At 43.9% G+C, this 15737-nt stretch overlaps 1 protein-coding gene across 1 annotated transcript in view; it reads left to right on the forward strand.

Annotated features, from left to right (window-relative positions):
• Window positions 1-15737, forward strand: part of ALPK2 (alpha kinase 2) — a 311543-nt gene that overhangs the window by 175349 nt on the left and 120457 nt on the right. The window contains exons 7-8 of the mRNA XM_029579517.1: window positions 1592-1719; window positions 1817-1852. Of these exons, the coding sequence (XP_029435377.1) occupies window positions 1592-1719; window positions 1817-1852 (164 nt within the window). The remainder of the gene's footprint in view (window positions 1-1591; window positions 1720-1816; window positions 1853-15737) is intronic.

A 15737-nucleotide genomic window follows, 5' to 3' on the forward strand; every position in this document is an offset into this window, starting at 1 on the left:
CAACTACGCTCTTTCGACAAATGTTTATTGGAAATTCCTAATGTAAAATCTGTAAGTCTATCTCTAATCCGTAAACGCGCTTTTTCAGTTGCAGGTCCAACAATATGGAACGCTTTGCCTGACTATATCCGACTGACCTCTAACCGTAGAGAATTTAAAAAATCACTGAAAACTTACCTATTTACCCAAGCTTTTCAGCTACAATAGTTTGTATAAATTCATGATCCCCAACTAACCTTTTAACAATTGTCTGTATTTTAATTTGTGTATGTTTTTATCTATGTGTAAACCGCCTAGACGGATATATATCTATCCATTGAGCAGTATATAAAAACTTTTAAATAAATAAATAAATAAATATGCAATGTGTGATGTTGCTTTTTGAAAAAAAAAAATTGCTTTGGTTTTCATCGCCGCCGCCTACCTGCCCGATCGGGAGGAGGGGGGGGGGGGGGTAGAGTCGGCGGGCCAGTGCGGGGGCGCGGGAGCCGGGGATTTTTTTTTTTTTTGTAGGCCTCACGGGACTGCCGGGTCGCAGTGGATGCAGCTGATGAAAGGGGTAGTGGCGGGCGCGCTGGGGAGGGGGGGGGGGCATCCGGGACGTACTACATCAAGGAGGGTGCCAGGCTTACCGAACCGCTGCTATTGCCTCTGCTCGCAGGTCTATTTCGCCGGCTTGCTGCACGCTTTCGCTTTGCTCGGCTCTGCTTTTTCTCCTCTCCCGTCTGTCTTCGCCGCTGTGCCTCACCTCCTCCCGGAGCAAGGCTGCTTTCACGCCCTGCTCCTGGAGGAGAGACACAGCGACGAAGCAACAAAGACCTTTCGTGTTTTTTTACACTTCCTGGTTCCTGTCATTCCAAATGCCATTTGAAATGACATTTGAAATGACAGGTACCGTCGCACCCTGGTTACTGTATAGGCGCTGTATTAAGCGCCTATACAGTAAAATGGGTTACGCGGCCATAACCCTTCCCTACCGCTTTAAAGCCGCGGCATGCATTTGCATGCGATTAGAGGAGAGTATCGGGGAGTTAGTGAAGAGAACTGTGGGTGCGGGGAGGAAGGGTGCGCCTGACACTGCCGCACTGTTTCTACCGCGGCCTTACTGGATCGACCTGATTGTTATCACTTTGCCTTTATATGAAGTTGGGTGACTTAGGTTCCCTGTAGGGAACGGTGGAGAAAGACTGCACTGAGCATGCACAGACAATGACAGTAAGATCAAGAAGTCAATGACGCATGCCCACATTTCAGTTACCTCATTTGCATAATCCCTCTGCCCTCATTTAACACCCAGGCTCCAAAGTACACTGTATAAAGGGGAAGACTGTAGCATTCTCCCTCATGCTTGTAAACTGTGTGCCAGAGTGAGGAACCTTAACCAGCTACACTGAGGAACCTCTGGCATGCATAAATAAATAAAATGCTTCTCGTTCTGTGCTTAATGTAAAACCCTACAGAAAGTAGGGCCTCCACCAATTTATCTGCAATATTTAAAGTTTGCAATCATTAATTGAGAATTTGCATCGTCTTTTCTGTGTTGGGTTGCATTTTTACAAATGCTAATGTTACCTCATTATCGCCTTTCCAGTGTACAAGATAATTCGCCAGTGTCCTTGACTATAGTTCAGACCAGTAAGAAAGATCAGGGGTTGTACCAGTGTTGTATGAAGAACATATATGGAAAGGTGACCACTGAATTTAACCTAACTACTGAAGGTAAATTGGAAAACTCCTCTACAGTCAAAGTGCTAATATCAAGTAATCATGTAATGTGTAATAATGCAGCAATCTTAATTCTTTTCTTTCATTTTAGTGTTGGACAGTCTTTCAAGTTGTCGGAACCTTGAAGGTAAAGTTATATGCAATATTTCTTTCAAGTACCAGCACTTAATCATAATGTCCTTCATAGGTGTGTAACCCCTGCTTCACCAGCTTCTAGAACTTTGGAGCACTTTCAGGATTGGTGGAGTAAGGAAACATTGCACGCTCCCTTGGGTTCTTTCCTGACAGGGGTATTTTATAGACTTTCAAGGCACTTAGGCTGGCTGGAGATCTACCAAGTCTCAGTAAAAAAAAAAAAAAAGATCAAAGGCACAGCATACTGAGATGAGGTTGTTCAAAAGCAAAATCCTATTACTGGTTATTTGATTCACATCATGCATGCTTTGGAATAGTGCATTTCAACATGGAAAGGAAAATCCAAGGCAGCACAGTTAAAGTCACTGGTAAATCTGAACTCTCTGGCAGTGGGCACGTCCCTGGATGTTACCTGCCAATCTGGATGCAGATTCCTTCCCAGCAGGAAACTGGAAATTCCTCCTGATGCACTTCAGACGAGTTTCTGCTGACAGATTCTCCCAACAGGAACTCTGCAAGTAAATTGCCAAGTCTGGGCAGTACTCAAGCTGATTGAAATCAGAAATCCATTCTTCAGTACACTTGAGTGATCTCCCACAGAGTATGAGCAGTATGGGACTAACTCTCCTCTTCCTTTGGATCATCCCATGGTCATTTCCACTGGCAAGATTCTCCATGGATTCTATGAAAAATATTTCCCAAATCTCCTCAAGTCCCCCCTCCCACTGCCCTCTCATCCCCTGGCCCCTCTCCTCCAGCCCCTCACTCTACCCCTTCCTCCTTCATTCTCCCACTGCCCCCTCTTCCTTCCTTCCTCTGCTCCTTTCCTCCATTCTTCCATTTCCCCTCTCCTCCAACCCCTCCCTCTGCTCCCTCCTCCTCCCACTGCCCCCTCTTCGTTTCTTCCTTCCTCTGCTCCTTTCCTCCATTCTTCCATTGCCCCTCTCCTCCAGCCCCTCCTCCCTCATTCTCCCACTGCCCCCTCTTCCTTCCGTCCTCTGCTCCTGTCCTCCATTCCTCCAATGCCCCTCTCCTCCAGCCCCTTTACTCTCCCAAGCCCCATCTCCTCCTTACTTCTCCCATTCCCTCCTTACTTCTCCCATTCCCTTCCTTCAGCATCATCCACCTACTATGGCCTTCCCCTTTCCTCTCGCTGATAGTCCCTACCCACCTCAGTCTCCGAGGTGATCTTCCTGCAGCTGGTGGGGCTGGAGAACCTCCACCAGCCTTTCCCCTGCCACATTACCTCTGCACTTTATCTTGCGCTGATGGGGCCCAGGAAATCCCACCGGCTTTTCTGCTGCTGGATACTCTTTTGGGGGGATTTTTTTTTCTTTTTTGCACCAGTGGGGATCTGGGAAACCCCACTAGTTCTTCTGCTGCTGTACATCCATTTTTTTGTTTGTTTGTTTGTTTGTTTCCTTTGTGCTGTTGGGTCCTGGGAAACCCTTTACCAACCCTTCTGCTGCCTGCGCCACTGCTGCTCTTTCTTTGCTGTGCTGGTGGAGCCTGAGAAACTGCACCAGACCAGGCCGGCAGGGCTGAAGAAAAGAAGACGGCCGTTGCCAGCCGCCACTGGAGAAATGAAGACTGGCACAGGCAGCCACCGATGGAGAGCAGGCCGGTGGGGCCAAAGAAAACAAGATTGGCGCAGCCTGAGACTAGGCCGAAGAAAATAAGATGGCCTCCGCCAGCCACCGCCAAAGAAATGAAGACCAGCACAGCCCGAGACTAGGCTGAAGTAATGAAGATGGCTGCTGCCAGCCGCCGCCGGAGATGAGCTGTTCAGCTGGGGGCCTTTGTGTGTATATGTATTTGAGATCGGAAGGGTGCTTCTGTATATGTGTATGTGAGAAAGGAATGGTGCTTCTGTGTGTGAGACAGGGAAGATGCTTCATGTATGTGAGATAGAGAGGGTGCTTCTGTATGTGTGTGGTGTATATGTGAGTCAGGGAGGGTGCTTGTGTGTGTAAATGTGTGTGTGTGTATGAGAGAGATCTGGAGCATGTTTTTGGCTGGCATGTGGCTGTGAGAGAGGGCATGTGTGTGATTGAGCTTGTTTGTAAGTGAGATAGAACATGTGTGTGATTGAGAGCTTGTGTGTAAGTGAAATAAAGAGAGCATGTGTGTGTGATTGAAAGTCTGTGTGTAAGTAAGAGAGAGTGAGAGCATTGTGTGATTGAGAGAGACTGGCCAGAGAGGTGACATGTGTATGTGTGAAAAAGACTGATCAGGGAGATGACTGGTGTATATGTCTGTGTGTGTGAGAGAGAGAGACTGGTTAGGGAGATGATTGGTATGCGAGATATAGAATCTGGTCCTGAGGGTGTGTCTGGTGTGTGTGTGTGTGAGAGAGACAGAAGAGACTGGTTGTGGTCCTTAAGGAAGAGGACAGTGAGGACAGCTTCAGCAGCTACTGCTGCTTCTGGTGTGGCCTGCAAGGGAAAGGAGTAGGAGAACTGCTGGAGAGGGTAAGTAAAGGTGGCTTTTTAAGTTCATTTTTCTCGATTGACTACCATTTTAAATATTGGGTAGTATGTGATGCGTCTGCTGTTTGAAATATTTTTATTGGTGTTTGATAAAGCTTTCAAAATTTGCATGAGTCTTTAATTATTGGATATTCTATTCATCAGTAGAGATGAGCTTCATTTTTCCATGTCGGGTCGGGTTTCGGTTCGGGCGCTTCGTGGGAAAATTTTGTTTTCCCGCAGGTTGTTTTTCGGCCATACAGATTGGGAAAAACAAATAAAAAAAAAAAAACCTGAATCAGAAAAAAACCACCCCAACCCTTCAATTTTACTTTATTACAACCCCCCCCCCCCACCACCACCACCACCACCCCAATCCCTCCCCAAGACTTACTAAAAGCCCTGGTGGTCCAGCGGGGTCCTGCGAGCGATGTCTCCCTCTTGGGCCGTCGGGCCTGCCACAAATCAAAATGGCGCCATGCCCTTTGCCCTTACGATGTGACAGGGACTACCAGTGCCATTGATCGGCCCCTGTCATTTGGTAGGAGCAATGGACGGCCGGCACCATCTTACAAAATGGTGCAGGCCATCCATTGCTCCTTCCATGTGACAGGGGCTGACTAATGGCACCAGTAGCCCCTGTCACATGGTAAGGGCAAAGGGCCACCGGTGCCATTTTTATTCCTGGCAGGCCCGATGGCCTGAGAGGGAGACATCACTCGCGGGACCCCGCTGGACCACCAGGGCTTTTAGTAAATCTTGGGGAGGGATCAGGATGGTGGGCAGTAGTAATAAAGTAAAATTGAAGGGTTGGGGTGTTTTGTTTTTTTAAAAAAATGTGCCCCCCCCCCCCCCCCCCCGAACTAACCTGAAAAACAAATTTTCCCCGAATATTGGGGAAAATCCGTTTTGGGGTTGGGTCCCCAAACCAGGACAAATTAGGCAATTTCATTGAAATTGCCTAGTTCGTGATAAAAGAATGCACATTTCTATTCAGCAGCTGTTTTGAAATTATTTTATTTGCATGATTTTATAATTATGATTAATGATTTATATATCTTGATTTTATTGATTTGTTTCATGAGGAATGGTGAAATTTTTGTTTTTCCATTGTTACACTGTATAGAGTCTGACGTGATGCATTTTACAGTTCAGTTTTTGTCTGCACATTTCTATTTATACTTTATGTGGCTTTATTCTGTATTTGGTGAGGGTTTGTGCTCTGCATGCAAAGACTGAGATGAAGCATTCTTTTAGCATATGGTTTCTCTGTAGGGATCTATAGTAGGAGGTGTATTGATATTTTAGATTCTGGTGTAATATTTGTGGTATTCTTTTTCATAGGTAGGGTTGTTATTCTTTGAGTGTTGGCAGATAGTACTGTGTTGATACGGGAGGACCATGCCAAAATATATCACAATAGGTATGATGCCATATGAATTCCAAGATGCAAAGTTTTCTTGTTGGCATCGCGACGGTGCATGAAATTATCACAATTACGTATATATTAATTTTACCTCAGATTGTCACTTTTCATGTAAAATATGTGTTAAATGCATAATTTAAAATTGTGTATGGGGAGGTGGGTAGGGCGCCAGGCTGTAAGGTTTGCCTAGGATGTCTAATACCCTTGCACCAGCCCGGTGCACAGCAGCAACGCTCCACCCCACCCAGGCATAGTTCATCATGTTTCAGGTCCTAGCATGCATGTTAGACTCCTTGGTCCGTGTTTCAAGATGGGTCGGGTGGACAGTATGCCCCTGTTGACAGTTGTGCCGCATGCTGAGTCTCGTCTTGTCTTGCCTCCTTGTCTTTCCCCTATCAACACCACAGTGACCTGGCTACCTCTGCCCTGCCAGCCTGTGTTGCCTCTATCAAAACCACAGTGACCTGACTACCTCAGCTCTGCCAGCCTGTCTAGCCCCTTTCAAAACCACAGGGACCAGACTACCTCTGCTCTGCCAGCCTGTCTTGCCCCTATCAACTTTCTGCCACTCTGCCTTGCTGCCATACACCAGATGACTCACTCAACGCCTTGTGGTGTTCTTGCCACTATCATGGTTCCTCAGTGTGTTGGTGCTAGTCTTTCTGCTTGCTATGTTCCCCCTTCATTGTGCTGTAGGATGTTGATGCCACTTGCCTTGCCACTTTGCCTGTCGTGCTGCCTTCGAGGGTTCATGCATCTGTTATCGGTGCTCTCTTTTGAAGCTGTGGTGTGTTTTTAACACTCTCGCTGCTGCTTTGCACCTCTGTTAAAGCACTCTTGCCACTCCTGGTAACCCTTTGTCCCTTTAAAGTGCCTTAGGCTATTCATACCACTTTGGTGCCCCTTTGCCACAGTCTTAGTACCTTGGAGCTCTTTTCTCATTCTGATGATTGCTCCCCAGAAGTTTCATCAGAATTGATAAGAAAACCCCAATTCTGCAGCCAAAAATAGGCTGCAAATACTTCCCCCATTGACTTTAATGGAAAACGAATCAAACGAATCAGGATTTTTCCCAGTAAAATGAATGCAACAAATTTGGATCCTGGCGAAACGAATAAGAATCAAAATGAATTTTTTCCTTCTGCACATCCCTAGCTAGGTACTTGTCTAAAGTCTACTGGAAATCAGGTAGGACTGTTTCAACCTCTAAGGGGATTTCCCTCACAGCATAGGGTTTCCCCGGAGTCTGGGACACAGAAACTCTCAGGTCAGGAAAGTCAAGAATCATCCAGGATCCGGAGTCACTGGCACCTACACAGAGAGAAAAGGACACTCATCTGTAAATGTCTTTATTTCACATGAACATTGATTACTTTTGAAGAAATCAGTAAACCTTTTTATTTGAGCACCCAGACCTGTGTCCTGTTTCATCTGTTCCAGCCAAGCACCATCACATCACTGTTTCAGGAAACAAGCTACACACTGATAAAGGACACCACTTCACCATCTGAGCCAGAAATATGAGTTATTTATTTATTAGGTTTTGTATACTGTCACTGAGACAGACCATCATAACGGTTCACAACATAGTAAAAAAATGTACATCAATATAAAACCTAAATGTATTACTAAAAATCATATCTAATAAAGTAGTTCCCTCCCCACCCCCACCTCCAGCAAGGACTCACCCCCGGGGGTCACAAGGAGGAGGGAAGACAGCCCCAATTTATAAATTCCTTTTGTGTGCTCGGAAGGAAAATGACCCTTCCATGAAAAGGGTTAAACTTGTTTTTAAGCAGACTAATGGAAGATACTTCTAAATGGAGTCTGTAAATATTCCATGTAAGAAAGCATTGCTGTACAAATGTTAATCAAAGTTGAACTGCTAAACCATGTTTAGTGCATTTTCAACCTTATTATTAGTGAAAAGAGCACTTAGCACATCATATTCAGAAGGTTAATAACTCGATGTCAATATACCGCTCTTCAGCTTGGATTAAGTGCTAATGCAGAGTCCATTCAATGTCTGTAAATATGTAAATTAGCAATGGAAAAGCTGGCTACACTTAATTAGTACTAAAGGATGACTTTCACTTAGGGCAAACTTTATGCTTTTTTCTGCCCTGGTTATACTTCAATATAAGTTCCTTTCATACTTCTCTTGAAAGTCGCCTTTAGGTTTATAAAAATGAGTATTTTCCATGTGCCCCTACTACTACTACTACTACTACTACTACTACTTATTTCCATAGTGCTCCTATATATAGAGTACATAGTGCAATACAGATACATATCAAAGAGAGCCCCTGCTCATTAGTGCTTACAATCTAGTCAAAACACACTGGCAAGAGAAATAAAACCATACTTGTAAAAAAAAATCACTGCTAGTAGAAAAAATACCCTATAATAACTCTCTGTTTGCATGGTGAGGCTAGTACTCAAAACAGTATTGAGTATTATGTGGAGGCCTTCTTACATGGAATCACACTATACAAAATGTGGTTCACTCTTATAATCATGGGTCTCTTTAAAATAATCTTCCTCTTTTAAGAAATGTTTCACATGCAGTTAAAATATCACAAGATAATTCATGACTTCTCTCATTACAAATTCCCAACTCTCTTCAGAATTTCAAAGATATCTCTGCTTCAGGGGAGGTTTAGTTGTGTAAGTTCCCTGATCTCACATTCTTGCATATACAGTAGCCATTTTAACAATCGTGTATATCTATGAATTCACCTAATCCACAATCACTCTGAAAATAAGAGTCAATAAAGCTGGTTCTACAAATCCTCATAGCAATCAATGGATTAATTCAATCATCCCTTCAGGTTCAACTGTCTGCAATGTGAAAAGCCAGTACTGTTCCCTAACATTTAACTGATCAATATGATCAACCCAACCCTCCTCCCATTGTAAATAAGGTATTTGCTCAATAATTCTCCATATTAAATCTTCAAAATTATGATGAGATTGGATACAGTGTTGCACCATCGAAGCCTGAATTTTACTTGTTTGCTTACAACTGTGATGCTCAATTAATCTTGTCCTTTTAACATTTAATATGTCCAATGTAGATTTTCATGATTCGAAGGGCAGTGGAATTACTTGAGGGAGGCCCAAGCAAATCATCCAAGATCTTCTCCCAACACCATCCCCAGCTTCTCCCAGGCATAATGTAAAATCCAACAAAATGTAGCAAAAAACAGACAAAAAAAACCAAACCCCGAAACAGCACTTGTATTGCAAACCTGCCATATTATAGCTGCACTAACTCAGAGGACGCCAACAGCAATAACCTTACCTATGTAAAGGCAGCATTGTAAATATTATGCCAGCCCCTAAAATACCAATATATCTACTATTGGGAAAATGAACAAGACTGATGAATACCTCTATACACTATCAGAATACCTCATCTCAATCACAGTTTTAGAACACAGACAGTCCTTCACCAAAATCAGAATAGTTGACCATGTAAGACATAAGAAATGTCACGTTGGGTCAAACCAAATTCCATCAAGCCCACCATCCTGTCTCCAACAGTGGCCAATCTGAGTCATAAGTATCCGGCAGACCCCAAAAGTAGATTCACAAATTACAAGTGTGCAGACAAAAACTGAAATGGAAATCCCAAGAAGGCCATCACACTATATGCAGTGCAAGAGTGAAAATTTAGAAACAGAATAACATTTCCTCCCTCTTATGGAGAGTTGTGGGGGTGTAATGTTTGGGCTGTCAAGTCCCTGTCATTGTTATTATGGAGAATGAGGGGTCTTTTGTTAAATAACTCATCCCCAACACCCACAAGAACAACAATGGAGGCTCAGTGGCTGCAAAATAATACCTCCCACCCCACCCCTATAGTACTTTGATCCCCCTACTCCAGCACCAGTATCCCCACCCTCTCTCTTTCCCCATGCATAGCAGTGTACCTCATCCTCCCTCGTTCTTTTCTGTCCCCACCCCACCAGAGAAACAAGGATGTGGAGGGGGGAGTAAAGACTAGGGAGGGGAGGAGAGGATAGGCGAGAGAGAGAAGAAAGCCCAGGGATGACAGTTGGGGGAGAAGAGTAGAAGGGAGAAGAGGGAGAATCTGAGATGGGGAAAAGGAAGGGAGGATACATCCTGATTGAGGAAGAGAGAAAGTTGTTCCTACTCTATTCACACTCCTTACCCCTGACAAGCCTATCCTTTATCAATCATTCTCCACAAACAACTAGCCTTACCACCCTAGCTAGCCTGTTCTCAACTAAAACTTTCTTCCACATCAGCCACCCAGCCTACTTCATTAGCCTGCAAGTTATTTTTCCTTGTCAGCCATCCCCCAACCCTACTTGCCAGTCAACCCCGGAAAGCCAACCAATCTTTAGCCTCAACCCCCTCCCATAGTCAGTCAATCAGCCAGCCTCAGATGACCCACCCCCACCTGCCCCCATTCAGCCTTGGACCCACCAGTGAGCCTCATCTTCCTAGCTCCTAGCCTCATACCCTCCCAGCCCATAGCCAACCTCAGACATCCAACCTTGGATCCCCAGCCAGTGGTTAGCTTTGGGCCTCCAGCCTTGGATCCAAATCCCCAGCCTCAGACCCTGTAGTGGGTGGAACAATTGGGGTTTTAGCCTTGTAGTCTGGATCACACAAAAAAAAAAAAGAACATAATGCTGACTACAGCTTATGTGAAACTATGAAAAGCTATATTCTCTGTATAATATATGCATAAAACCAAACGCTTATACATTATAACATGCTAACATAGTAATGATGGGAGAAAAGGACCAAAAGGCTCATCCAGTCTGCCCAGCAAGCTTCTTATGGTAATATCTACTGCGCCGTTTAGGACACATCCAGGTTTCATGCAGTTACCCCCGATACTTACGAAAAGAGTAGTAATATTTACTAGGAATGTGCATTTGTTTTAAATGAAATAGACAATTGCAACAAAATTGTCTACTTTGTCTTGTTTTGGGAGCATCACGAAATGAAAGAAAAAAATGACAACATTTCATAAAAAATAGTATTTTGTGTTAGCATGCATTAAATGGACTTATTGCGTGCTAACTGAAAATATTACTGATAAGTTAAAAAGTATCAATTGGGGAGCAGTTTGTTAGCTAAAGTGATATAATAATAACATCAAGTTCTAGACAGTAAAAGCAAAAGTATGTAATGCAAATGCATAATTTGAATTTGCCAATCCCTTGGTATTTTAGGAAAAGGGCCCTGGCATTTTGGGATATGCAGACCTTTAATTTCCCTGATGGGTATGGAGGCAACTGGTGAGAGAGGGAGTGACTGGAGTGATTGTATGGGGAATTTGGCTGGTCTTCAGGTCCTTGTCATGTTTTGGTCATCAGTTCCTAGTCTTCATCTAGTCTTCAGTTCCAGTGTCTTATTCTTCGGTTCCTGTGGTCTTTGTCTTGTCTGTTAGCTCCAGTGGTCAGTATTCAGTTCTTCTGATGTTTTGTGTGCCTTGCCTCCTGTGTCATTCCTCATCTTCCTGCCCTGCCTATCCACCCTGCCTTCTTTTGGACGGATACCCAATATTGACCTCGGCTTGCTTACTGGACTTCTTTTGAATGCTGCCTGCCACTGAACACTGCCTGACTACTGGACTTTTCTTGAATGCACCTGCCCTGATCCAAGCCTGATTTCAACTTCTCCTGCATGCCTGATGTCTCAGCAGAGGCCCCCACCTAAGACCTGCTGACCCCAGCAAGTGAGGGTTCAACCTAAGGGAAACATGGGCTGGTATAGGTGACACTCCAGTTGAGCCTTTGTCTTGCCCAACTCCGCCAGCCGATGGTGGGGAACTGCAGGTAGTGCCAACTCCATCTCAGTCTAAAGTCCACATCCACAACAGATTGGGAAGGCCTTGGACCTGGAGGATGTTATAGCCTTGCAAGCCATTCCAGGCCTGGTACACAAGTTACAGGAACAGCAGAAGTTTCTGGAGGTTCTGACAGCATCCATGGAACACATCTCCACACGGCTGGATGCAGCCGCAGCTTTTGCAGCACTGCTGCCTTTTCCACTTGCACCACCATTACCCACGGCACCTAGCTAACCCCATACCGCAGCTGCCAGAACTTCTGTGGTACACTGGGGACCCCAAGCATTGCCATGATTTCCTGAACCAGTTCTATATGCACTTCACATAACAGGCAACACTGTTTAGGTTGACATTTAGGTCGACCTTCTCTGTACCTTCTCCATCACAATTATATCTTTTTTGAGATGCGGCGATCAGAATTGTACACAGTATTCAAGATGCAGTCTCACCATGGAGCGATACAGAGGTATTATGACATTTTCCATTTTATTCACCATTCCCTTTCTAATAATTTCCAACATTCTGTTTGCTTTTTTGACTGCCATAGCACACTGAACCGACTATTTCAATGTGTTATCCACTATGATGCCTAGATCTCTTTCTTGGGTAGTAGCACCTAATATGGAACCTAACATTGTGTAACTATAGCATGGGTTATTTTTCCCTATATGCATCACCTTGCCCTTGTCCACATTAAATTTCATCTGTCATTTTGATGCCCAATTTTCCAGCCTCACAAGATCTTCCTGCAATTTATCACAATCTGCTTGTGATTTAACTTCTCTGAACAATTTTGTATCATCTGCAAATTTGATTACCTCACTTGTCGTATTTCTTTCCAGATCATTTATAAATATATTGAAAAATAAGGGTCCCAATACAGATCCCTGAGGTACTCCATTGCCCACACCCTTCCACTGAGAAAATTGTCCATTTAATCCTACTCTCTGTTTCCTGTCTTTTAGCCAGTTTGTAATCCATGAAAGGACATCACCACCTATCCCATGACTTTTTATTTTTCCTAGAAGCCTCTCATGAGGAAATTTGTCAAATGCCTTCTGAAAATCCAAGTACACTACATCTACCGGTTCACCTTTATCCACATGTTTATTAATTCCTTCAAAAAAGTGAAGCAGATTTGTGAGGCAAGACTTGCCTTGGGTAAAGCCATGCTGACTTTGTTCCATTAAACTATGTCTTTCTATATGTTCTGTGATTTTGATGTTTAGAATACTTTCCACTATTTTTCCTGGCACTGAAGTCAGGCTAACTGGTCTGTAGTTTCCCGGTTCATCCCTGGAGCCCTTTTTAAATATGGGGGTTACATTAGCTATCCTTCAGTCTTCAGGTACAATGGATGATTTTAATGACAGGTTACACATTTTTACTAATAGGTATGAAATTTCATTTTTTAGTTCCTTCAGAACTCTGAGGTGTATACCATCCGGTCCAGGTGATTTACTACTCTTAAGTTTGTCAATCAGGTCTACCACATCTTCTAGGTGCACCGTGATTTGGTTCAGTCCATCTGAATCATTACTCATGAAAACCTTCTCCAGTACGGGTACCTCCCCAACATCCTCTTCAGTAAACACCGAAGAAAAGAAATCATTTAATCTTTCCGCGATGGCCTTATCTTCTCTAAGTGCCCCTTTAACTCCTCGATCATCTAACGGTCCAAATGACTCCCTCACAGGCTTTCTGCTTCTGATATATTTTTAAAAGTTTTTACTGTGAGTTTTTGCCTCTACGGCCAACTTCTTTTCAAATTCTCTCTTAGCCTGTCTTATCAATGTCTTACATTTAACTTGCCAACGTTTATGCATTATCCTATTTTCTTCTGTTGGACCCTTCTTCCAACTCATAATGCCATTACATTGACATCCTGTTCCAGTGCCCAGTGTCATATCCAGCTCTTACTCCTCCCACTGCCACTACATCCGAACAACCCATGCAGGTCAGCCACAGTGCTTAGCACCTGAGGAGAGACTTTTCCACAGGCAATTAGGCTTGTACCAGTATTGTGCAGGCAAAGGCCACCAACTAGACCAATGCCCGCTGAATCCAGGAAACTCCAGAGCTAGGGACCAATGAGGAGATGATACTAGGCTTTACCACACCTGCTCCCCAACTACTGCTCCTGGTGACCTTAAAATTAGGTCCCTTAAGCTTTCCAACCCAAACTCTAGTGGACTCAGGATCCAGAGAGAACTGAATTATGAAGCAGCTCATGGATGAACTACTAATTTACACTGTCCTTAGGGCATCACCTTTAATAATCTCATCCATCTATTGAGATCCTCTTCCTGGCCAGACAACTGTCTTTAGAGATCAGTCTTCTTCATCAAGGACAGATAGATTTCTATGTTATTACCAGAAACATCTACCCTATTGTGTTGGGATTAAACTGGCTCCAGGATCATGGTTCTCAAATTGACTGGGATAGCCTACAGCTCACCCGATTTGGTCAACAGTGCCAAGAACATGTCTGGAGCATGTGGGCCTCTGTGTCATCTGACCATGGCTATGACACTTCCAGGTCTCCCTTCTCAATATGCAAACTTTGAAGACTTGTTTTCAAAGAAGAAAGTGGACACTCTACCACCCCATCAATCCTACAACTATGGGACTCAGCTCCTTCCAGACACCAAACCCCCTCGAGGAAGGGTCTATCCCTTGTCTCTCTCTGAGACCTGAGCAATGTCAGACTACATTTGGGAAAATTTGGAGTGGGGCTTTATCTGCCTTCTTTTTAACTTATGGGAGCCTGGTTCTTCTTCATGGCCAAGAAGAATGGCTCGCTTAGGTCATATATCAATTATCGTGGGTTAAACACCATTACAAAAAAGAACCATTACCCCTTACTTCTAATTACGGAACTCTTTGACTGCCTCCAAAGCGCAAGGAGCTTCACCAAATTGGTCCTCAGGGGAGCTTACAACTTGGTTCTGATTAAAGTGACGATGAGTGGAAAACTGCTTTTAATACATGTGATGGGCATTGTGAGTATTTAATTATGCTCTTAGGCCTGTGAAATGCACCCACAATCTTCCAAAAAATGGCTAATGAAAATTTTAAGACCTGCTTTACATCTATGTATTTGTGTACCTAGAGGACATACTCATCTTCTCTTGAGATCTTAGCACCCATTGTCAGCACATATGTACTGTCCTACAATGCTTGCAAGAAAACAATTTGTTCGCCAAATTTGAAAAATGCTTATTTGAAAAAGAAAAACTGCCCTTCTTGGGATACATCGTCTGACAGGATGGATTTTATATGGATCCCAAGAAGATAAAGGCCATCCGAGTACTGCACAGATGTGCCAATTTATCCCAAATTATTCTTCTGTTGCATCACCCCATACAGTCCTCACCCAAAAGGTTGCCAATCTAAGGACTAAAGCCATAGGAACATTCTGGGAACTCAAGGATGCTTTCTTGAAAAAAAAAACCTTGCCTCTATCATCCAGATCTCATGTATCCATTCATCCTTGAAGTAGATGCCTCCAACTGGGTGAAGGTGCAGTTTAAATCAACACTCACCTAAAGGAGTCCTTCACCCCTATTTGTTCTTTTCAAAGAAATGTTCCCCTGTGGAGAACAACTATGGTATTGGTGAAAAAGAACTCTTATCTTAAATGACCCCTTGAAATGTGGTGTCATCTACTCAAGGGAGCTCAACACTGTATCACTACATATAGGGATCAGTGGATCACAAAAACATCTAACACCTTCATCACACCCAGCAGTAAAACACACGACATGCTCACTGATCCCTGTTTTTTGCTCGCTTTGACTTCAAACTGTGGTATCGTCCAGCTCTCAAATACCTATGGGCCGACTCTCTTTCATGCTCCTTTAGACCAAGGACATCCTAGAGTCTCCCAGGCAAATAATTGACTCCACATCCATGATTGTCCCTCCAGGGAAGATGGTCATACCTTCCCGACTACATGAAAAGATATTGAAATGGGTCCATGACTCTCGTGTCGCAGATCACCCTGGTCGGGCTTGAACCCTTGCACTGCATCAGCAATACAACTGGTGGCCTCAGTTGAAGCAAGATGTCAAGGCCCTCATTAATTTGTACCCTACCTGTGACCACAAAAAACAATGCATTGCTGACCCTGGAGGCTGTTACAGGGTTT

This window comes from Rhinatrema bivittatum, chromosome 1 (assembly GCF_901001135.1).
Source record: "Rhinatrema bivittatum chromosome 1, aRhiBiv1.1, whole genome shotgun sequence".
In the NCBI taxonomy this organism is placed as follows: domain Eukaryota; kingdom Metazoa; phylum Chordata; class Amphibia; order Gymnophiona; family Rhinatrematidae; genus Rhinatrema; species Rhinatrema bivittatum.